This window comes from Trachurus trachurus, assembly GCF_905171665.1.
Source record: "Trachurus trachurus genome assembly, chromosome: 2".
In the NCBI taxonomy this organism is placed as follows: Eukaryota; Metazoa; Chordata; class Actinopteri; order Carangiformes; family Carangidae; genus Trachurus; species Trachurus trachurus.
The window spans coordinates 3,045,255-3,068,987 of record NC_139914.1 but is presented as its reverse complement, the minus strand read 5'-3'; the positions used below and the strand labels follow the sequence as shown (position 1 = coordinate 3,068,987).

Genomic DNA, 23,733 nt, shown 5'->3' with positions numbered 1-23,733 from the left:
AAAAAGTAGTGTTGTGTTGTTTTAAAAGGAATATGAACTTGTTTTCTTTGCATTATACAAGGTCTGAAAACACCAGAATTTTTTTGTTATTTTGACCTGTTGCCATTTCCTGAAAATAAAAGCTCTAAATGACAATATTTTTATTTCCAGTTTGGGAGAAATTTTGTTATAGAATGAAACAAAAGTGTTCATTTTACTCAAACACATACCTATAAATACTAAAACCAGAGAAACTGATCATTTTGAACTGGTCTCTTAATTTTTTTCAGAGCTGTATATCCCATGTAATGCTGTAATTACATTCAAGGCATCGTCGTTTTTGTGTAACCACTCTGATTTCCTACGTTTCCCAGAAAGTGTGGCGTTAGAAAGCTCCTTGCTGTTGCAGTTCCCTCACTCTGCAGATTATTCAGCTGATGACTTTGAAGTGGGATCGCTGCTCTGCTGCTTTGCGAACCTCGCTGCTCCTCCTCCTTCCACCCTCCTCCCCAATTAATAATAGTAATCAGTGACTGATGATCACTCCCACAGGAAAAACCCTCGCCCCAGCGCTGATGATCGCTGTACTAATATTTAACCTAATAATGTAATAATGATAGCTGTAATATGTTTAAAAGCTCCTAATCTCCTGGATGTATTAGATAACGTTGTGTCAGTCAGTCTGTCAGTGGAGCAGGTCGCTGCAGGCTATGTGGCGCTCGCTTGCCTTCTCAGTCTCTCTGTCTCTGTGTGCTGCAGTTTAAACTGAGTTGCTGTTGCTGTTGTGATTTTCTGTAGGAAATTCTGTCCACGTTCTAAAGGAAGTACAAGAATAGAGACGGAAAACAGGCTGGTTAACACCCTTAAACCAAAACACTTGGATGCAGTGCAGCTCTGCTGGACCTGGAACAGTTTCAGTGCTGTCAATTATACCTCTGCCTCCATTACCCCCGTGGACAGGATGTCCTGTACATTATATGGTTATGGATCATTGTTGTGAGAGAGAAAAGCATTCAAGTGTCACTTGAGTTTTATGTATCTTATCTATAGGTCATTATGGACATCAGATCTCACATAGACACTCTGTCTTTTGTCTGGCGAAAGCTGATCTAATCTATCCTTTATTGTCAATCAGTCAAATGTGGATGTGTAATGTGAATGGTAGAATTGCAAAAAGTCACAGGATTTGTGTCACGATAACTGGTGTAGGAGGTGTTATTTATTGCAAGAGTATTTTTTTATGACTGAAATAGAGTTTGACAGACAGGATGTGTGTTGAGGCTCAACAACACCAGATGTGTCGTGTAAAAAATACTCCTTTTTTTTAACAAAACAATTACCTCGACATAATGAATTCTTCAAAATGCAAAAACCAGAGAAACCAGATAAAAATAATATTAAACAAGTGTTTAATTAAACATGACAGCAGACTGCAGTGAACATAATTGAGCCAAAGAACAAGCACAAAACAAAGGTGCATGTAGAGAAACAAACAATTAAGAACATTATGCAGATTAGAAGCGGTGTAAGTGTGTGCTGTATGAAAACATTAGTCTAAAGAGCCAGATGACATCAGAGCTAGGGTTTAAACACTTGAGTTTCTGTTGTGCGTCTTCGAGCAACACAAAACAAACCCTCCCGTGTTGTGGTGGGAATTAGATTTGTTACACCTCTGTGTAATTCTGCTGCTACAAAAGAAGCGATTACCATTGAACAATATGCTCGGAGACAGCGGGAAACTCAATTAGGATTTGGCAGGACAGAGACAACAGCGCGCGGGAGGAATCCCCTTCAGCCGAGCAGCCGAGCGGGAAACCACAGGACGCCGCTTTATTTACATGAGGTCCAATATGTCTGTCCACTTGTCTCCTGACAGCATCTTTCAGCATGACGTTATATTATCTATATGAGATCTGATGGTTCCTGGCTCTGGGGGTCTGTCGTCCGCCTCGCATTTAGTCTAAGTGTCCTCCACATGAAGTATCTAGGAAATACAGCTCCTCTCGCACTAATTAAACTCCTTTTGCTGTTTGTTGCTAACCTGACAAGCCAGACTAAATCATTAAAATGTATTATAGTCTGGCAACGACCGGTAGACCTCGGCTCAATCCAGGGGGCGGGATGAAGGCTGTCTTTCAAACTGCCTCTGCATGCAATAGGGTAGCGCTACGACCAATCACAGCAAAGAGCAGGATGACGTTGGTTAAACTTTATTAAACTTTTTTTTTTCTCATTAAACTTTTCCCATATCCCGTCGGCAAAACACCAAATACATCCTTCTTCGAATTGAATGACTTCAGTGCAGTTTCTTGCTCAATTTTTAAAGAAAATGACAAGTTTAATTATTTCAAAGTTGATGCCAACGCCGATCATAGACTGTATAAAGAATGGACGTAGCACCCGTGACGTCACCCATTGGTTTGGGGGAGTCTGTTTTGTGCCGCTACTACGGGGGTTTGAACTGCGCCATGTTGGATTCTACTTTCCATATTTGGAGCGGTGCGGTGGTTAGCCGGCCGAGAACCCGCCCACTGGCCTCGAAGCAGCGGTCTCCGGACCTGTCACTCAACGTTTCCGCGCCCTAATTGGCCAGAATTTTAAACCTAATAACAGTAAAACGGTAGAGTTTTAAAAAAAATTCACCCCCCTCAGAGTGTGTGCGGGGGTAGAAACTATCGGTTGAGACCAAAAAACGTAATGGTACCAGGCTTTGATCATGTTTATTGAGGACGTAAAGTCGGCGATTTTAACATGGGGGTCTATGGAGAGTTGCTCCCTTCTGGTACCAGTCCCCAGAGGAAGCCGAGGGGATTGCAGTTTTTTGAACGCGGAAGTGAGCTTCACTTCTCAGACCGCCAAAGCCATCTTGTCATGTTTTTCACCGTCGCAAGTATGTCGTCACCGCGTTAAGCCCGCCCAACGACTCTCTAAACAGACAGAGCGCTGTGATTGGTGAACACAAACGGTGTTCGAGACTCAAAAACTTCCTATGACTCATTTCTACACTGACAAATATATTTGCTGCTGCTAGGGAGCGTCTAGATTTCTAGGCTAGTTTGTTGCATGAAAACCTGAAAATTCTTGTGTTTGCAGCGTTTTGCCGTGTTGTGTGTGTGTGGAACTGTAAAACGCTGTACGCACTGTAGAGCCCACTGTGTCCACGATGTCAGCAGCCAGAGGGGGGAAGGAAGGAGACAGATGAGGGATTAACTGGGGCTGCTGCTGCTGAGCTCCTCTGTGGTAATGGAGCTGCGGAGCGGGCACGCTGCCATGTGGTGATGGCGATGCTGGCGGAGGATGTGGAGACCCACCGTTCATGCCCTAACACAGGATTAGGGCCATAAGTGCTGGGGGTCTGGGTGGCTAATGGAGCTCATATGTTAGGGACAGAGAGTGAAGAGATGGAGGGAGGAGGCAGAGAGAGAGAGAGAGAGGGGGGAGGAGGCGATGTGGGGCAGAGTTCACACGGCCTTTATACTGTATATTCATTCAGCGGTGGGAAATTTGATGGAGGCTGAAACAAAGCAGCGATTTGTTGAACTTCACAGCTCTGGTCTTATCTGAGTCCAACAGCAGCCGCCTGCTCTCTTATTGTCTTCACATTGTGTTCACATTGTGTTCACATTGTGTTCACTCTCAACTAGTTTTTCTCTCAGCGTGTTTGTTTACTTCTGTGACTCGCTTGTTGTCCAATAAACAAGGTGAATAACAGAGCGAGGAAACGGACAGAAGGGACACGCAACAACGCTGAGTCCCAGGAACGCTGCTCAGCCTGACAAAACAAATGCGCATCACGGTGATGTCATCTAGGTTACCTTGGATAGGACTTTAAAAACTGCAGATTATATCCACCATAGATTCACTACCAATTCTACCTGTGTGTATATATATATATTCTCTCTCTCTCTCTTTGGTCTTTTTCCTTTTTTTTCTCATTGTATGACACTTTGTGTTTAAACAACTTTTTAAGGTTATGTTTGCTGAGCAGAAACTGGAGGGCTAGGAGGTGAGACGTTGGGGAGGGATGGTTTAATTTCAACAAACAAAACAAAAAAAATGCACATTGTTTTATGTCTTTTACTTGTCTCCACTCTGGACATTTTGTAATGTTGATGCTCAATAAAACATATTGTGGAAAAAAAAACTGCAAATTATAGCATGTGTTGCAAAGTAAAGGACATGCAGATTGATTTTTCTGGGATTTATCAACAGAAAGAGTTCCATGGAACGCAGTGCATCATGGGAAGTGTAGGGTTTAGTGTTGATAAAGTGAACTCTACAACTCAAAGTCAGGACATTTGTCTCTTGTGGACCTTGAAGTGTTTTTAAAAGCTTGTCTCTCCCCCTTTACGGCAAAATCGATACGATACAACACTAACATTTCCTGTTTCTTTCTCTTTTGTTTCTTCCTCAGGGAGCGAAGCCGGGACCGACACAAGTCCCGCAATAAAGACAGCCGCTCAGAAAAGTCTGTAACAATAAACACGCCGCCTGCAGAGCCGTTGCTGGGCGACTCGGCCGTTCGGGGTGAGCAAGTCCAGGTACGACCCAACACAAACACTCACACTTTGTTGTCATTTAAACACAGTCCTGCTGCATCACCACCCACAGAGTGACTCAGCAGTTTTCCCCACTAGCTGCTCTATGGATGCCTCCAGTATAAGATCAGATAATATTGCTAGTCTGATTTGTAAAGGATTTGGAGCACAGGAGATTTATCAACCACTAGTCAAGATGAGTTGGAATGATAATTGTGTTTATCAGCCCGGGCTGGGACGGGCCATCTGGTATTGCAGGGCAAAAGCCAGCAGGGCCAGTCCACTTTTTGGCGAGGTCTGGGCCGTCACTTTCAGGAAATCTATTGCTGACAAATATCTGCTGCAGGATGCGGACGCAGCAGGCCGCTTCTCTTGTCAGCGCAACTCGGCTTTATCCCATTTGACGGAGGGAACATCTGTATTTCACTGCAGGGATTGAGATAATTGATGATTCGGTGCAGTGCAAGATGAGGAGGTGGTGACAGTGGCCCCTGCTGAAATGGACCAGGCCGAGCTAAAACTGCAGCTTAGCTGTTTTTTTTGTTTTTTTTTACTGTCAGTCAATACTCAAAGTCGATTCTCAGAAACCATGCAGACTTTGATGTCCGAGTACATGATGAAAATATGGATTATGTGATGGATTATTTGATAAAAGAGAAATATAAGGTAGGACAATGTCATATTTTGTCTAGTGTTTGCATGTGTTGTGCAAATAACTCATATGTTGATAATGTACAGGCGGCTCCACCACAGTGTGTTTTAGTTTTATTTTGATAAATGTTGTTCATGCCAAATGGAGTGTACTGACATGTTTACTCTCTTATAGCAGATTATGTTTCCTGGAGTCATACAAGGCAGAGCAGCTAAAAGACAGGTGGCTCAGATTACACTGTGTGTGGTGGGCAGGTCGGCTGAGAGTTGGCATGTTGCGACCTGAAATTCGGCGTAGCTCTTGGTCCAATAACAAGAACACCGGGAGAAGATGAGCAACAGCTAATTAGTATTATGGAGGCAAAACATTCATTTTATGATCTGTAACAAGAACAGCGAAGTGGTAATCGCTTCTTGTCGAAGGTTCGCTGAGTCATTATGATTGAAATTGTGTATCACTAACTAGATCCATAAAAAAAGTGCTGAACATGGAGGAAGAAGTGTGTGAATGAACGCAGCCGGAGAGGTTTAATCTGGGGTCAGCTGTCAGTCAGTTAAAATCCCTAATTTCTAACCCTGTTTAATGTTTATCAGCATCATGTCCTGTGTGTGTGATGCTGTTAACTCTGGAAAGAGCATTAAAGGACAATTCAGGACAAATTCAACTCAGGGCTGTATTTTCCTAACATTTCAGGTCTAAAAGAAGGATTTTCAGTTTAATTGCTCCTGTTTTGCAGTAGTTGTGTCTGTCCCCGCATCGCCACGGCAGCGATGAATGGGAGCGGATTGAAGTTCCGCTGCTTAGGCTGTTTACATCCCTCAAACATGCACCCAGAAGTTTGTCTACTTCAAGCAAGCCGATGTTTATAAAACTAGATCTAATTCAAAGTCCCCCGGAGTCTCGCGCGAGACCCAAGTTGACGCTCAGTGTGTTCATGTGCAGTCGGAAAGCTAAAAAAAATTGCGGCTTTGAGGGATGGAAACAGCCTAAGCAGCAGAACTTCCATATGCTCCCATTCATCGCTGCTGTGGCGATGCGGGGACAGACACAACTACCGCAAAACAGGAGACATTAAAGCAGATATCAGCTTCACGGCCGTTTCGGCTAATGCTGCGTTCAAGGCAGGCTTTTGAAACCGTAAGTTACAGCTTCAAGTCACAACTACGACTTGGTAGCGTTCCAGGTAACCCGTAGCTCGTGTTTTTACCATCCTGTTGTCTGTGAAAGTTCCCTATAACGGCCACTCGTAACTTCCGACCCGTGAACTCGTACCAGATCGAACTGGTATGACTTCACAGGAAGGAAAAACACAAAGTACGAGTTTCTTTGAACGCACCATGAGTTAGCAGCCCCCGCCCTTGTCAGGCATCAATTGGTCCTCGTGCTACGTCACCACATTCACGCGCATCCCTTGGCTGCACACACAGCCCTTCATGCCGTTCTCTCTCCTCATTGGATAACACTTGTATCCCACAAGGAAAATTTTCTCCTCGGGTTACAGCAGAGCAGAGTGACGGAGAGACTCGTGTTTAGGCTGAAATACTTCATGTAAGTGATTGCTGACGGAAAATAGGACTATTTAGGACTTATATTAACAAAAACATTCCACTGATATCTGCTTTAAACTGAAAATCTTCAGATTCCTTCTTTTAGACCTAAAATGTTAGGAAAATACAGCCCCGGGTTGAATTTGCCCGGAATTGTCCTTTAAGTAATGCTGCGAGGTGTGACTTGTGGGCTTTATGGTGCTGATTTATAAACACAGCTTTACCTGTTTGTGTTGGCACCTCTACACTGGCATCTGATAGATTAGAAACTATAAAGTAATACACTTTATCAGCTCTTTATCAACGTTTACAGGTTTCTTATCAGATGAATGTTTTTTATTACGACCAGCTCTGGCCTTCATCAGAATAAGTATCGTAAAAGTGACTGTTCTCATTTACTTACAGGCCCGTGTGTGTGTGTCAGATCCCTCCGCTCTACATGCAAACAGCCGTGCGCGATGTGTTGTTGTTTTTAGCTGATCCAACTATGACAGATGGCTCTGTTGTCAGTGTGTTTGTGTGAGAGAGAGACACACACACACACACACACACACACACACACACACACACACACACACACACAGAGGGGGAGGGAGGAGGGTCATGCAGCGTATCAGTGCTCGGCTCACGGCTTCACAATTAAATAATGATGAAATTGAAAGAGTGAAAATGTTTTCGCTTGAACACAGAACAACTCGGATGCGTCGATGCGACGTTATTAGACCGTGGTGGAGGATGTCAGCTGTGGCCCAGCATGCATTGCGTTTACGCTGCTAAAACAATGTGTTCTGTGTGATCAGATCTAACACCTACTATTAAAGGGATAGTTCACCCAAAATTCAAATTTCTACTCACCCTCATGTTGACTAAGGGCTGGGAGAAGTTTCCGTGGCTTCTCTGAGTTACGGGGGGCGCCGTTAAGCACTGCATGTCCATATGACGGTTGAGAACGGAGCTCACTTTTCTTCGTCCAAAAAGACACACCAAAAAACATCCAAATACCTCCATAGTGCTCGTCTGTAATGTCCCTCTTGTACTGACGCGCCGACATGAGAAATTGTTCCGAAAAAAATTAAATAAGTCTATATTTTAAGCTTGTTTGTAGCGGAAGCTCCCAGTGTCTCAGTTCACTGCTCTGCCTGTGTCAGTGCGAGATTTGCACTGACTGGCGGAACAATTTCTCATGTCGGGACTTCAATACAGACAAGCACTATGGAGGTATTTGGATGTTTTTTGGTGTGTCTTTTTGGACGAAGAAAAGTGAGCCCCATTCACAACCATTATATGGAGATGCAGTGCTGCGCTGACCCCCCCGTAACTCAGAGAAGCCACGGAGGACTCTGAAACTTCTCCCAGCCCTTAGTCGACATGAGGGTGAGTAGATAATGAGTGAAATTTGAATTTTGGGTGAACTATCCCTTTAACATTTGACTCTGACATTTAGAAGCTTTCATCCATCCGGTAACAGCTGATAGCTCACACCAGAGTCCTGATACACTCGGCCACCTCGGCGTCCGTCTTGTTCCATCACGCTCAGAAAGCAGCAGCCAACTCAAGTGTATTTAATGAAAGCAAGTCGGGTTTTTTTTTGTTTTGTTTAGTTTTTTGTCTTGGCTTACCCCACAGTGACCTGTTCTTTTAGCCAAACAACTGTCTGGCACCGTGGCCTTCACCAAGTGCTCGGCTTTAACCCGCTTGAAGGGGAAAGATGACAAACACGCAGGCAATCCTACCGCTCACCTTCGCTCACTGACCTAGTTGGCGCCGACTTTCGCCTTGTGGCACAACTCGTTAGCAGCAGCAGAGCCCCGCGTACGTGTGACTGTGTCTTTTTTTTTATTTTGTATGTCAGCGTACTGTGTCTAATTTTGCCACACGACAGGATTTGCCAGAGAGCAGAGCACACACAGCCTTCCTTAGTATTTTGCTGCTCATGTCTTATTCATGCTGCGGCCTGCAGTGCTGCTGCTGACAGGGCGGGGACTGTTTGGCTTTAGTTTGAGTAATCAGGGCCACCAATACTACTGAGAGAGAGGCTCAGCACAAATCCTCGTCTGTGCAAATGTGTGTGTGTGTAGATCTGGTTCTGCTGTCTCACATATGCTCCTGTTTGTGAATGTTGTGCGTCTGTTGCTGTGTGTCAGGCTCATCTCCGAGTCTAACTGTGCAGCGCCGCCGCTCATTACTCCACCGCTGGGACTTAATCAGAGCCTCGCCTCGCGTCTCCGCCGGCAGGGACGTCCTCACCCATCCACAGCAAAAGTTTCTCATGGACGCGAGTGACGATGCGCCGCCGCAGGAAATAGAAAAGAAGAGAGGGGTTGCTTTACATGCAGCGTGTGTGTGTGTGTGTGTGTGTGTGTGTGTGTGTGTGTGTGTGTGTGTGTGTGTGTGTGTATGTGTGAGGATTTGTCTGCTGTCGAGAGACGGTGTCCGTGTGTGTGTCGTTTCCCACTTGGCAGAAAATAATATTCACAAGATGCAGGAGAGAAGTGATCCACATTTGTAGTAGTAGTAGTAGTTCAGCACTTAAAGGGATAGTTCAACATTTTGGCAAAATTGGCCCATTGCCATAATCGCTATAGTCATAACAGTAGGTTTGTTACCTTTAATTGTCGGTGCAAGCTATTTTTAGAATTGTTGGTTTCCCTCATCAGACTCAGCAAATACACAATCCAACAACTCCACAACGCTCTGGTGGACAAGTTGTGACCTGCACATTCGGCGGCACGGTGGCACAGTGGTTAGCACTGTTGCCTCACAGCAAGAAGGTCCTGGGTTCGAATCCCGGGCCGCCCAGGTCCTTTCTGTGTGGAGTTTGCATGTTCTCCCCGTGTCTGCGTGGGTTTCCTCCGGGTGCTCCGGTTTCCCCCACCACAAAAAAATGCCAGCTAGGGTGATCCTCCAGTCAGTGCCCCAAGGAACTGGCTCATAATCTGGAGTTGGTCCCCGGGCGCTGCACCGCGGCTGCCCACTGCTCCTCAGGGATGGGTTAAATGCAGAGAAAGAATTTCACTGTACTAGCTGTATATGTGACAAATAAAGTACCTTTACCTAAAGTACCTTTACATTCACCACGCTATGAGATAATAACACAACGTTACTAGACAGAGTTGTTTTAGAGGGAAATTCATGCAAAACCGCTGATGCGCGGAGCAGTTTTTCATCATCAGTCTCTGCATTTCCCTCTAAAACAACTCTGTCTGGTAACGTTGTGTTATTATCTCATAGCGCGGTGAATGTGCAGGTCACAACTTGTCCACCAGAGCGTTGTGGAGTTGTTGGATTGTGTATTTGATGAGTTTGATGAGGGAAACCAAGAAATCCCATGAGCCTCCGTAGCGTAGCTCTGAGCAGCTCACGGCTCTGCTCCGCCGTTCTAAAAATAGCTTGCACCGACAATTAAAGGTAACAAACCTACTGCTATGACTATAGGGATTATGACAATGGGCCAATTTGCCAAATGTTGGACTATCCCTTTAAACACTGAACGGTCCAATATCTTACTTTGTTCCTATGATGAGTTTGAGATGTAGATTTGATAGTTTTACAGTACTGATGTAGAACCTAGACCTGCTTTATAATCCAAATAGCTACCTTTATAAATGATGGGACCTTTAATATCCAGTTTCTATCCTGGCTCTTTAAAATCCACTCGTCAGCGCTTCTTAAACTGACTAATTCATGTGTTTTACATCACGGAAATCAAAGAGTAAAAACTGATGCGTTGCTCGGGGACTACTTGATATGTTTGAACAAGAAACACCTCAGTCAAGTCGCTCCAATTTCAGCAGGGAAGGTAAAAAGAAAAAGCTCCAGGCTGCGTGGAAGGGCGTGGATGTAGGAAAACAGTAACACACTCGAGTGCTTTTTCAGCAGCCAGACCTTAAAGGTGGGAAGGAGAGGTACCAGTCGGTCGATGTCTGTGGCGAGTCTGCCTCTGTGTTACTGTGCAGGCTGGATGTTTGTGAAGGACAATGGAGGTGAGTGTGACACTAAATCATCTGAGTAACAAGGTCAGTTCATCCCGCTGTTATTGTTGTGTGTAACTGGATAGCGAGAGGCGGATTGGAAGTTGCTCAAGTCAATGAAGCACGCCGAGCTTTGCGGCTTAGGAGCGCGCTGTGGAGAGAAGCACCGTACGAGGCGTCGCTCAGGAGAACATGTGATGTTTTGACACCGCCGGGCATTGTTGGACGACCGGCATCTCCCCGTCCCAACGAGGGGGGGGGGGCACGAAGCAGAGGGGGATTTATTCTGCACAGGTGCTTTCAGGAGGAGAGTGTGGCATTCTGCTCATTGTGTCGCCGCCGCTTTGTTGTCATATGACATCAGCTGCTTCCTGGTGGAGAAACAGTGCAACAGGATTTGCGTCTGAACCTGTCTGCTTTGCATGGCTGCCATGTCGCTGAGGACAGTTCACTTTCACAACTACTAGGTCATGTTGTGTTGTTGTGTGTCTCTAATGTTTGCCACACACTAGAAGACTTTTAAAAGACTAAAGTCTGACAGTCTCATCATCATAATAATAATAATGATAAAAAAATTAGGAAGTGAATACTATAATTGACACAATGAGCCCCTAAAATCACTGTATTTGGACTTTTAATTTAGGGGTGAGAATCTTTTACTGTCTCACGAGTTTTGGGGCTACGATTCGATTCAAAATGGATTTTTGATTGAAAACGATTTGATTCCTAATGATTTCTGCTTCAGTCTATCGGTGTGCAACGGATCTACTCCAGTGTGCTCTGCAAGACAGAATGACTAAAGTGTCTTTTTCACATTTATTGAGTTTTAAACATTTATCCATGCTTAGATGGATTTGTTGAAACTGTTGCATAAAAGCAACATCACATACTGCTTAAGTAACAACATTAAAAGTGCCTCATTATTAAAAGAATAGTGCAGTTAAACATTCTGCCTGGAAACGGAGGCCGACAGCCAGCAGATTTGTTTCATTTTTTTATTCTTTAAAATCGATTTTGGGACATTTTATATCGATTCTGAATCGTATTAAATGAGAATTGTGATTCTTATGTGAATAGATTTTTTGGCACAACCCTATTTTAATTTATGATTTCCTGTTTTAAGGACCTTGTAGGGTGACTATTTGTTTTGAGATTATTCCCCATCATGCTCCTTGGTGGAAAGTTGCAGGAAAAACAGTTGAACTGTCATTATGATTGTTGTTTTTTAAAGCTGGTAGCTCAACACTGTAATTCTCATCATCTGTCCTCAAAATGACTGTAAAAGGACTTTTTAATTGATGGTTTCCTGTTTTATTTTGAAAAGGAGTTTCCATGCGGCCGGTTATCCCCTTTCTACACCAAACAACTCACATTCCTGCACCACCACACACACTCACTATAAACGCGGTTTACTGCTTCCTGTTTCCTGCCGGAGAAGAACAGGTCGCTGAACGTCACCGTCTGCGTGAGTCAAGACCGAACACGTACGAAAATATTTAACACGTTCGTCAATGGATTTCTATTTTTCTATTTTATTCTGAGGCTGAAAATGAGTTGTTTGGTATAAGATCACATCCAGACTGGGTCATTGGTGCGTGTTACAGACAACCAGAGTATTATACAGCTGTTATTTATGCCAGTTGCATCTTCCTCTCCTTCCATCCACTCCTTAAATCTGCGCCCCTCGACCGCCCACTGTTTCACCTTCCTCTCACCCCCCCTGCAGCTCAGTTCATCCAACCCAATTAAACGCAGCTGCTTTGTGATCCCAGCTGCTTTGCTTAACTTCAGAGCCGGACCTCGGCGGCATATTCCTCCTTGGCGAACTAAAACCATGGCGCAGGTAGCTGGGCCGGTCCAGACCGCACAGGGCTCGCAGGCGGCGGCCGCCACGGCGACGACGGCTCTCTGGAAGAGGCAGAGCACTTGCGTTCATGTTTGGGATTTCTTCCCCGTGGTGAGTGGCTGCCTGGGAGACAGCATCCCGCAGAGGTTATCCTTTGTGTGTGTGTGTGTGTGTGTGTGCTTGTTGAACGCTGGGGTGGCGAAGCAGCAGAGAGCAAGAAACACTTTCCCCTGGTAGATTTTCTCTTTTAAATGTTGTGTCGGTGAGTCGACAGGAGCTGCAAAAGGAGAGAAAGATGGAGAACGACATGCAACAGAGGTTTCCATTTGCTGGACAGGCTCAAACAGGGGAAGTTATGCTTTTTGGACGACGCTTTAATCCCTTAAAGTTTTCTGTCTGTGTGGATGAACTTTGTGGCTACAGACCCGTGGTCAGGTCAGTATGATCTAACAGCTCTCCGCTGCTTTCTGGCATCGCTGCGGTTTTTTCAGTTGTCTCCTTTTGGACTGAGGTGTATTTATACCGCATATATCACTGTAATTTCAAAATAATAGCTTAAAGGTCCGATCACAGCAGGAAGTGGCAGCTGGGAGGGGGCTTCAAAGGGCCTTCAGGGCTGTTATGTTTGTTTTTTTGTCAAAAAATGAGTGAAATGATGAAAATTCACTTCTCTAAATGTTAAATGTTCAAAAAAAAACTGGCCGCAAATCTATATTTTTATCGATCTCTGCACCCTCAGATTGGAACTTGTTAGTTTTTATTAGCTGTAACTCAAATAAGAAAAAAAAACTGTGCTTTTGTTAGAGACTATTTTCTGCTGTGGATGAATGCACATCTGGTGCAGCGATGACGCTCCGTCAAAACAAACTACAGTAACAAACTGAACCAGCGATACACAATCGATACGAGTGGATTTGGGTCTTTACGTGGGATTTGTTGACAAATTTAGAACATCGCCAGAGTTATCTCATAAGACGGCGCACTGTCAGGTTTTGTCCTCTCCGCTTCACACACACACACACACACACACACACACTGCTCACTGAGTCAGAAGCAATGGACGGAGAGTGGCGCTGAGGCAAGAGACGAGCGGAGAATGAGAGAGGATGCCTGGAGGGAGAGATGGATAAAAGGGATGGAGGGAGAGAGAGGGAGGAGGAAGGAGGAAGGAAGGAGGATGGAAGAAAGAAATCTTTGGATGGATACGGCGATGTCACCTCATTTGTTTTTTATTGGTTCACTCTGTGGACTTTGTTAATGTATTATCCCTCTCTCAGGACGTCCCACACTCTCCCCCGCCTTCCTCCATAAAGCCCCTACATTACATTACATTACATTACATTACGTGGCAAGTGAGCACACACAGTCCCATACAATAGCTCCTGAGGCATGATGGGAGAGGTTTCTATATAAAGACGGAGAGGGGAGGGGGCTGGAAGTCAGGGAGGTCACAGAGAAGCAGCAGCGTGTAGGGATGACGACGCTCGTGCGAGCAGAGCGGAGGTAAAGTTTGGCCGGTCGGTCGGTCGGTCGGGGGCTTTCTCCCCCTCCCACCACCACACGCAGTCTTTTTTTCGGCGGCGATGGAGGCGGCGGATGAGCTGCTGCAGGTCTTTGAGGTTTGCGAGACGGAGACAGAGACGGAGACGAAGATACAGGATCTGATTGTCACCGCCACAGAAGGAAAATCTAACACTGTCCCTCCTAAACCAAGCCAGGTAAAACCCATCAACACTCATTGATCGTTGCCATGGGGACAGATGTTATTTCCAAGGCTGCGGGCCTCCTCAGTACAACATGTGTTTGTGCTGCGTCATCCACCGCTGCTTTCTACTAATATTGTATTTTTAATCGACACATCGTGTTGTTTTATTCTCGGTTTCTCGTTGTAGCTGCTGGAATCTCACGTCATCCTGTGTTTTATGGATGTGTTGATGACACGTTGTCTCATCAGAGCCTGAGCTCAGTTCAGCTCCAGCAAACACCACAGAGAGGTTGTTGTTGTGTTGTGTTGTGTTGTGTTGTGTTGTGTTGTGTTGTGTTGTGTTGTGTTGTGTTGTGTTGTGTTGTTGTTGTTAGGTGGTTTCGGTTCGCCCATCTCCTCCTGATCCGGGTTGTCAGGTGGAGCCGCTCTCTCAGCTTGTTACACACATCTTGTATCATTCTCGGCCGTTATTCTTTATTTCTTTCTTTCTTTTGCAGTTTGCCACTGCAGGAACATGTGGAAGGAAGGCAGCTGCCTGTTAGTCCAGTGCAATATCTGTCTCTGAAAGTGACGTTTGACACAGTGTGTCATGTTTCTCTCTTTTTTTTCTTTCTTTTTTCTTTTTTTTTTAAAACCAAACCAAACCACAATTTCTTTGCACTGAAGCATCTTAACCAGTGAATGATGTAACAACATGCAGAGAGCGGTGCTGTAGCTCAGGGCTGTCCATGTGTTGATTGACACACAGACCAAACAGTGTGTGTGAGTGTGTGTGTGTGTGTGCAAGCCTCACTTAAACGCTGGGAAATTGAAAGGGTTAATCCTCCTACTCACAGACTCCACAGTAAAATCTGCCAATTACATTTATTACAGAGCAAAGTGGGGCTGAGCTCCAGAGGTCTGTTAACGCTGATGGTGATGAGGAGTTGTAGATGTACAGCGCAGCGCGGTGCGGTGCGGTGCAGCGTCTTCCCTTCTGGGACGTGTTATGGAAGAATTAAATAAATATAATTGATCCAGATGAATAAACCATGACCTGCAGCAGTAAACAGGCTGGTTGAAGATGAGTATCTGCATTTGATTTGAGCATGTGATGAGCTGTTGTGTACGTGCTGCACGTCTTTTTACTGGATGAGATTTAGTTTGGATGGTAAATCCTCCTCTTTGACCGACTCTTCCTCTTCCTCCTCTGAATGAATGATTGACAGATAAATGCCCATCTCTCAGAATATTCCCACTATCGTTTCCTGCGTTTCTCTAAATGATCCGTTGTGTCAGCCCTTAATGGTTAACTGACATCCTGCACATAATCCACTCCATCCATACTGCAATTTACCTCTCTCTGTCAAGCGCCGCCTCGGCTGTCAGTCTCCCATTGTCTCGCAGTCACTCTTCTATCCCACGATTAGTCCAACAAACTTTTTCAAGTGCCTCACTCCCTCCCTCCCTCCCTCCCTCCCTCCTTTGCCATGACAAGTTCCTGGCAGCCTGGCACGCCGTCCGCAGCTGGAACAAAGGTGGCTTTAAACGCCCGTGAGGAAGTCCTTGGGAATGCATGCTTGGCTATATTTTGACGCACACTTAGCCTCCCAGGAGTGAGTAGAGTGCTTTTGTTCCTGCGCTGGCTGAGCGAGGAGCGGAGAGGGAGGAGGGAGGGGGGGCTTTATTTGTTTGCAGCCCACAACAGAAAACAGGCTTTTAGTGGACGCTTGATTTACTGTGAGAAACAATAGCTGTTATTTCCACTCCCCCTTGAAAGCTTTCTGAATGCACGTCGTTGGTCCACAACATGGCATGTTAGTGTGTGTAGCCACTAGCCAGCCTGCTGTATGTATTTATAACTATAACACACATCTTTTGCTGATATTAGACTTCACCTCTCAGCTGTTTGTGTGGTTCAGTGGACAGAAACAAGGCGCAGGTTGTCATAGTGAACTTGTAGCAGTGCGCACTATGATTTTTATCAACACAAATGAACTTAATTCACCCAGAATCGGAGCTGGCTATTGTTTGAAACTGTGGAATTTGTTTTCTTTGGAAAGAAAGACTTGGAGCTGTGATGGGATTTATCATAAAATGAAAAAAAAGGTCTTTTGAGTGAGAGCCAAAACCATCAGAAACTCCCTGAAGGCAATCCTGTAATGCAACATGATGCATCCCAACAAGTGCCTGTGTGCAGTTCAGATGTGGAGCTGGATGTCTTTAAAGCTCAGCAGCTACTGGATCACGTTGCAGCACTTAGTTTGTTCGCAGCCTCGCCAAATATTTCCTCAAAGAAATACTTTGAATGCAGATTCTGTGCTTTTATCAAATCACTGCTTCCACTCAACCGTTCTGAAAAGCTGCTGAAACAGATGAAGGAAGTGAGTTGGCTGCACATGTTGCTGCTATAGATGCCTCGGTGCAACATTACCACTCTTTTTCAACACAGTTCTTTTCTTTTCTTTTCTTTGCCTTCCTCACTCACATACATAAATTTCATGCATTTTTCATGCATTTAGTTTTTGCAGATGATAGAGCCCCGAGTCTCTTTCCTGTTCACCTCACCAACCTGTAAAACCACTCCGAGATGGTTTTTGCTTCTTAAAACCACAACTAAATCTTCTTGGGGAATAAAACTTTGAATGGCACACAGAGAAAGTGTAAAATATACAACCAAACCATCCCCTCAAATTCAGAGTAATAAATTCAACTGTGAACAGATTTAGAACCGAGAATTCAAGAGGGCGAAACTCAATATCCGCAGAGACACCAGGGATGAGCAGGTGAGTCTGAATGCAATCGAGCGAACCTCTGGCCTATCCGGTTTCCTTCTTCTGCCACTCCTGTGAGTCCCAAGCTGCTGCAGCTGGTTACGGTCAAACTTTTGACTTCCTCACATGCCGGAGCCGCCTGTGGAATGTGGTGTATTTTTAATCGACGCGCTAAAACCAAAATACGACGGCATCGAGCGCAGCAGCTGGCGCGGTAACCGACACTACGGAGAAATGTGTCAGTTTGGTTATTTACTTGCTTCCATATTAGAGAGGTGTTGCACTTGGCACTTGATGGGTCAGCTTGGGTTGCTTACGTGTTCCTCTGTATGTTTTAAAGGAATAGTTCAACATTTTGGCAAATTGGCCCGTTGCCATAATCCCTATAGTCATAGCAGTAGGTTTGTTACCTTTAATTGTCGGTGCAAGCTATTTTTAGAACGGCGGAGCAGAGCCGTGAGCTGCTCAGAGCTACGCTACGGAGGCTAATGGGATTTCTTGGTTTCCCTCATCAAACTCATTAAATACACAACCCAACAACTCCACAACGCTCTGGTGGACAAGTTGTGACCTGCACATTCACCACGCTATGAGATAATAACACAACGTTACCAGACAGAGTTGTTTTAGAGGGAAATACAGAGACTGATGATGGAAAACTGTCCCTGAAGGCAACGCGCATCAGTGGTTTTGCATGAATTTACCTCTAAAACAACTCTGTCTGGTAACGTTGTGTTATTATTAGGGCCGGGACTTTAACGCACTAATTACGATTAATTAATTACACAAAAATTAACGCGTTAAAAAAATTAACGCATTTTAATCGCACTTATTTAAAAAAAATTGAATTTTTTTTTTTTTCTCACGTGTGTCTACGTGCGGTGCACCCGCACGCGGGAGAGGCGGCAGTTTGAGAGGCTGACTGGCAGAGATGAGAGCTGGTGAAACGCTAGCATGGTTATTTAAAACACCATCTCTGATCTCTGCCTGCACATAGATACACAGACACGGGTGCACGCTAAATGCGCTATACAGCGCTAATTGCTCAGCTGCAGCGCTATATCTATGACCTGTCACTGTCACAGGTGCAGCTCATCTCATTATGATAGGACTTCACCCTCAGAGCTGTCTGTCTTCAGACTGTCCTGACCTGTCCCTGAACATCACACAGGGACAACATGGAGCTGCCTGTGTGATTGGTTACTGACTTTTATTAATGTTTACATCAGGCTGAGTTCAACAAATCAGTTCATGCTACTGTGATTTAAGTAGCCTAGTTAAATACTACAGTAATCATCATAGTGTATTGGAAGGAAAGACCATTTAATCTGTATGTATCAAATATCGATTAATGAATTAATCGATAATTTGCATCCCTAGTCTGTTGGTCTTGGTTAAGTACCACCTTGAATGCTTAAGCTTATGTATTCAGTCTTTCAATGGTATACTAAAATCCATGTGGAAAAAAATGCTTCTCACTGTTCTCAGGTCAAATATTTATATGCGATTAAAATGCGATTAATTGCGATTAATTAATTACAATGCCTCTAATTAATTCGATTAATTTTTTTAATCGAGTCCCGGCCCTAGTTATTATCTCATAGCGTGGTGAATGTGCAGGTCACAACTTGTCCACCAGAGCGTTGTGGAGTTGTTGGATTGTGTATTTGATGAGTTTGATGAGGGGAAACCAAGAAATCCCGTTCACAATCCCATTGCAACTCACATCTCTGCTCCGCCGTTCTAAAAATAGCTTGCACTGACAATTTAAGGTAACAAACCTACCTACCTTACCTATGGTAATGGGCCAATTTGCCAAAATGTTGAACTATCCCTTTAATACTGAATGAGATTGGTGGCAGTGAAAAAACAAAACATTTAGAGAGTTGAATAAAAACTGTTATCGCCTCTTTTCCAGTGTCACATCTCAAAAAAAAAAAAAAAGCTATTACTGCATATACACTGCAAAGCTCCTGCTCAGCGTGGTCGGTTGCTGCTCCGCTACCACGGTGAATGAAAGAGCAGCAGCAGCAGTTTTCACAGCGGTAGTCTCCAGTCGGTAATGAGAAGCAGTCCGCTCGAGGCAAATCCAGTTCTCCGAGTACGTGCGCGGACCGCCGTCGCTCTCCATCACTAAGTAAATGAAATAAACTGCGAGCAGAGAGAACGGCGAACGAAAACCCACCAATCAGCGGAGGGACGAGCATGTGACCCGGCTGCACTCCCTCATCATCCCTGCAGCCGCGTCGCCTTCAAGTCATTTGTGTGGAATTAGGATCGGAGGCTGGATTTGTCTCCTATGTGTTGATCAAAACAGTTTTAACAACAAATGAGAGGAATCTTTCCATCAGAGAAGCAGAGCCTTGTTCATTTTTAGCTTCCCTTCTGCCCCCTCGTCTTGTTTAAAGGGATACTTCACCCAAAATTCAAATTTCACCCATTATCTACTCACCCTCATGTCGACTTCCTGCCTTCTCTGAGTTACAGCGGGGCTCTGTGCAGCACTGCATGTCCATATGACGGTAGCGAACGGAGCTCACTTTTCTTCGTCCAAAAAGACAAGAAAAACATCCAAATACCTCCATAGTGCTCATCTGTAATGTCCCTCTTGTATTGAAGCCCCAACATGAGAAATTGTTCCGAAAAAAATTAGTGATTTGCGCCGGCGTCAGTGCAAATCACGTGAGATTTGTACGGACCAGGAAGAGCAGTGCTGGGAGCTTCTGCTACAAACAAGCTTAAAATACTTATTTATTTTTTTTCGGAACAATTTCTCATGTTGAGGCTTCGATACAAGAGGGACATTACAGACGAGCACTATGGAGGTATTTGGATGTTTTTTGGTGTGTCTTTTTGGACGAAGAAAAGTGAGCTCCGTTCTCAACCATTATATGGACAAATACTGCTGCACGGAGCCTCGCTGTAACTCAGAGAAGCCACGGAGGACTCTGAAACTTCTCCCAGCCCTTAATCGACATGAGGGTGAGTAGATAATGAGTGAAATTTGAATTTTGGGTGAACTATCCCTTTAACGGTGTGTGAGAGGAACACGTCACATTGGATGTTTTTCCGTTACTCAGCTGTTTAGTTTCTGCTGGAACGCCTCGGCTCCTCCCACCGCAGATGATTTGCTCGTTAAAACCTCGTGGGGCTCGAATAAACCTCTGGAGTCGACCTGACAGGTGTTGTTTAAGTGGAGTTGTGTTGTGTTGTTGTGTTGTGTTTCTGTGACGAGGAGTGAGTGAGCAGAGCGCTTCACGTGTTGGTGAGTCTGCGTGCTCGTCATCCTGTCTCTGCTCTCACCTCCCCTCCCTCTCTGGATCAATCCCTCTCCTCTCTTTAATTGGCTGTCTTGTTGTCGGACACAGAAACCGTGCTCTTGCCCTTGTTTTCCCTCTTTCTTTCTTTCTTTCTTTTTTTTTGATCCTTTTGTTCCTATTTCCCAGTGATAAATGGGACTGGGTCTCCTGCAAGGCTGCTGGTGCTGAACCAGATCGGCCTGTGGTGATTGGTTAATCCCGTGGAGGAAATGTGGGTCACACACTAATGTCTATTTTTAGGCAGAGTCAGCAAAGGGGGAAGCCCAGGTACTGTATACATGTACTAGTGAGGATCCAATCACAACACTTTCCCTAATTTTATTAACAGTCTGAGCCAGACTAGAGAGAGGAAGGTTTATTGAAACCTTGGGGATAAACGCACTGAACATGATATTAAAGGATTTTCAGGTCTTTTCTGATTAGAGAGCAGCTCTTGGTTTCTTAAAGTGCTTATCGTCACATTACAAGTTGTAGTTTTATGAGGGAACTGGATAGTTTTCTTTGTTGCCTGGCAAAGGTCTCGAAATGCATCTTAAAACCAGATGAAATCCCCAAATATTCATTTAAAAAAGACTTACAACATGTACATTTGATACATTTTTTTTTTAACTAACCTAACCGTTTCAGCCCCAGTTGTCACATTGCTTATATAGTTTATGTGTTGTCTCTTTTCTGTTCAGAGCTGCAAACAGAAAGAAGAAATGGTGATAGAGATCTTTAAAGAGTCCCTGAGCGGTGTGTGTGTGTGTGTGTGTGTGTGATTCAGGAGTGTGTGAAACAAGGCCAATGAGTGATGAGCGCTCCAAGGCAGAAGAAGCGGTGATTCATGTCTCCCTGGAGTGTTCTCGAGGTAGACTGTGCTCAGAGAGATAGTCCTCCTTACAAATAATGCCTATTGATCTGCTTTCTCTCTCTCTCTCTCTCACACACACACACACACACACACACACACACACATACATACCAATAGGGGGAACAGGGGACCTGTCGGGCCAAGCTGCCAAGAGGGGTCTTATGTTTACACTTATTTTGAAAAAACAAACATGGAATATAAAATTTACTTTTAAGGTGTCTTACCATAATATTACTGAAAATGTGACTTTTAATTATTTTTAAAGAAATTGCCAAGAGGGGACTTGGATCTCTGAGCGACATTTACCTATCAAAGAGTGGACCTCCACATACTGCAGTGGAGCTGTCTGCACCCATTCATTCACCTAACGACCCATTCATTCACCTAATGAGTCCTTGTTCACAACAATGACTTTCTCAGTTTCTTTCAAAAATGGATAATATAACTTTAGAGTTATCATTACTTATTTTAAAGTCTCTGTAGTACAAATTGTATATAAATATATAATCATGGCCACATTTGAGAGTGAATATTTTTTATTGAATTGCATGCAGTTCAGAAGTAACATGACTGCATGCACTAATATCAAGTTCTGCAGTATAAGCAACAACATTTACTTTAAACCGGCTTTAATATAGATTCATTCTTTTTTCTTAACAAAGATAATTTGCTCGTCCGTCTTTACTCATCCATAAATGCGTTGCCTCTGTCATTCTTAGCAGTCCAAGAGGGGATCTACTATCATCTCAATTTTAAATGGTCAAAATGCTCTAGACATTTGGTTTCAACCAATTAATAGGAAATAGGAATGGATTTTATTTATTGTTTTGCATTGCAGAAAAAAGGTCCACACTTGGTTCATATGGAATGACAGGGGTCCACTGTTGGCGGGTACATAATGACACAGGTTCCCACTTAGTTAGCATGGAGTGACATACACACTCCATCATGTATGAATAAGAAAGAAATAAGCAAAAGTGATCATTCTTAAGATATATTTTTTTCATCAAAACTTAACACAAACATTTCTAATAGAGTAGCACCAATAATGTTTTCATTATTTTTAAATGTAGGGTGTACTACTGCAACACACATTTCTACAGTCTATTAATTTTTCCCCTACAAGAGTTTTATACTCCTTGACTGCATTTTTGTTATAGGAAAAAATATTTGAATTAAAACTAAGGGTTTTAGGTCATTTTAATGTACTTGCATCATGAATCTGTATTTATGAGGATGTATTTTATTTACTGTTTTACATTACAGAAAAAGGTCCACACTTGGTTTATATGGAATGACAGAGGTCCACTGTTGGTTGGTACGGAGTGACACACACACTCCAGCATGGGTGGATAAGCAGAAATGAGATAAATTGCTAAGTTTTAAGATACATTTTTAATCTAAATTTAATACAAACATTTGTAACTATTAATACACACAACACACACACACAAACACATGCAAACACACATATTTAAACTAAATTAGCACTGGTGAAGTTGTCATTGTAGTTTTTTTTAAAACATGGGGTGTGCTGTGAAAACTCAATGGCAACCTATCAAGATACTTAAGGGAATATTTCAGTTATTGACATTTATGGCTCAACAATAAAACATGTATGGGAAAATAAAGGAGGCGCTGGGGGGTCATCAGTTTGTCTGAGATACAAGGGATAATTCTTCTAGAGGATGGATTAACCTCACTAAGTAATATACCACTGCAACACACCTTTCTACAGTCTGTCAAGTTTTTGACTTAATGAAGTTTCATACTCCTTGACTGCATTGTTGTCATGGGAAAACTACTTTAAATAACTAAACTCAGGATTCAACATGGTCTGATGGCCCAGAGCCACAAAGTGTTATTCTGTAGTCACCTAATGTCCCATATAGATGAAGCTCTGTGGTGGCCACCTATTGTCACTCTTCTACTTTTTAACAGCACATGGTTTCAATCAATTTTAATGTACTTGCATTCTAAATCTATATTAATAGGGATGCATTTTACTTATTGTTTTACATTGCAGAAAAAAAAGGTCCACACTTGGTTTATATGGAATGACAGGGGTCCACTCTTGGTTGGTGCATAATGATACAAGTGCCCACTTAGTTAGCATGGAGTGACATACACACTCCATCATGTATGAATAAGATAGAAATAAGCAAAAGTGATCATCCGTAAGAGAAATGTTTCATCACAGCTCCACGTTACACTTGTTCCAGGCTCTGCCCGTCGTTTTTCTCTAGAAATAGAAACTTTTTCCAACTTTTTTTTGTATCTCTGTGTAGCGATCGCACTCGTCTTCTCCTTCTATTTCACTTCTTGCTCTGATCTACAGTCTCATTCGTTCTACACATCCCAGAAACCCCAAAATTACTCACAGTGTGGGCGACAGCGTCCCCATTTACCAGCCGCAGAAAACTGTGTTTGACGTATACAGTATACGTCAATGGCACTCAATGAGTTAAGTGGGAGGTACACAATAAATCTAATTCTAATCAAATTTATTTTGAAAACAAATAGTAGAATGGCAATCTGATTCAGTGATTAATTTGTTACACATTTGGGT

General features: G+C 43.7%; 1 protein-coding gene across 2 annotated transcripts in view; it reads left to right on the top strand.

Moving 5' to 3' along the window:
- Nucleotides 1-23,733, top strand: part of LOC310999667 (vang-like protein 1) — a 71,689-nt gene that overhangs the window by 17,964 nt on the left and 29,992 nt on the right. For both annotated transcript variants that reach the window (XM_083990203.1, XM_083990204.1), the window contains exon 3: nucleotides 4,394-4,520. In XM_083990203.1, coding sequence (XP_083846329.1) covers nucleotides 4,394-4,520 — 127 coding nt within the window. The remainder of the gene's footprint in view (nucleotides 1-4,393; nucleotides 4,521-23,733) is intronic.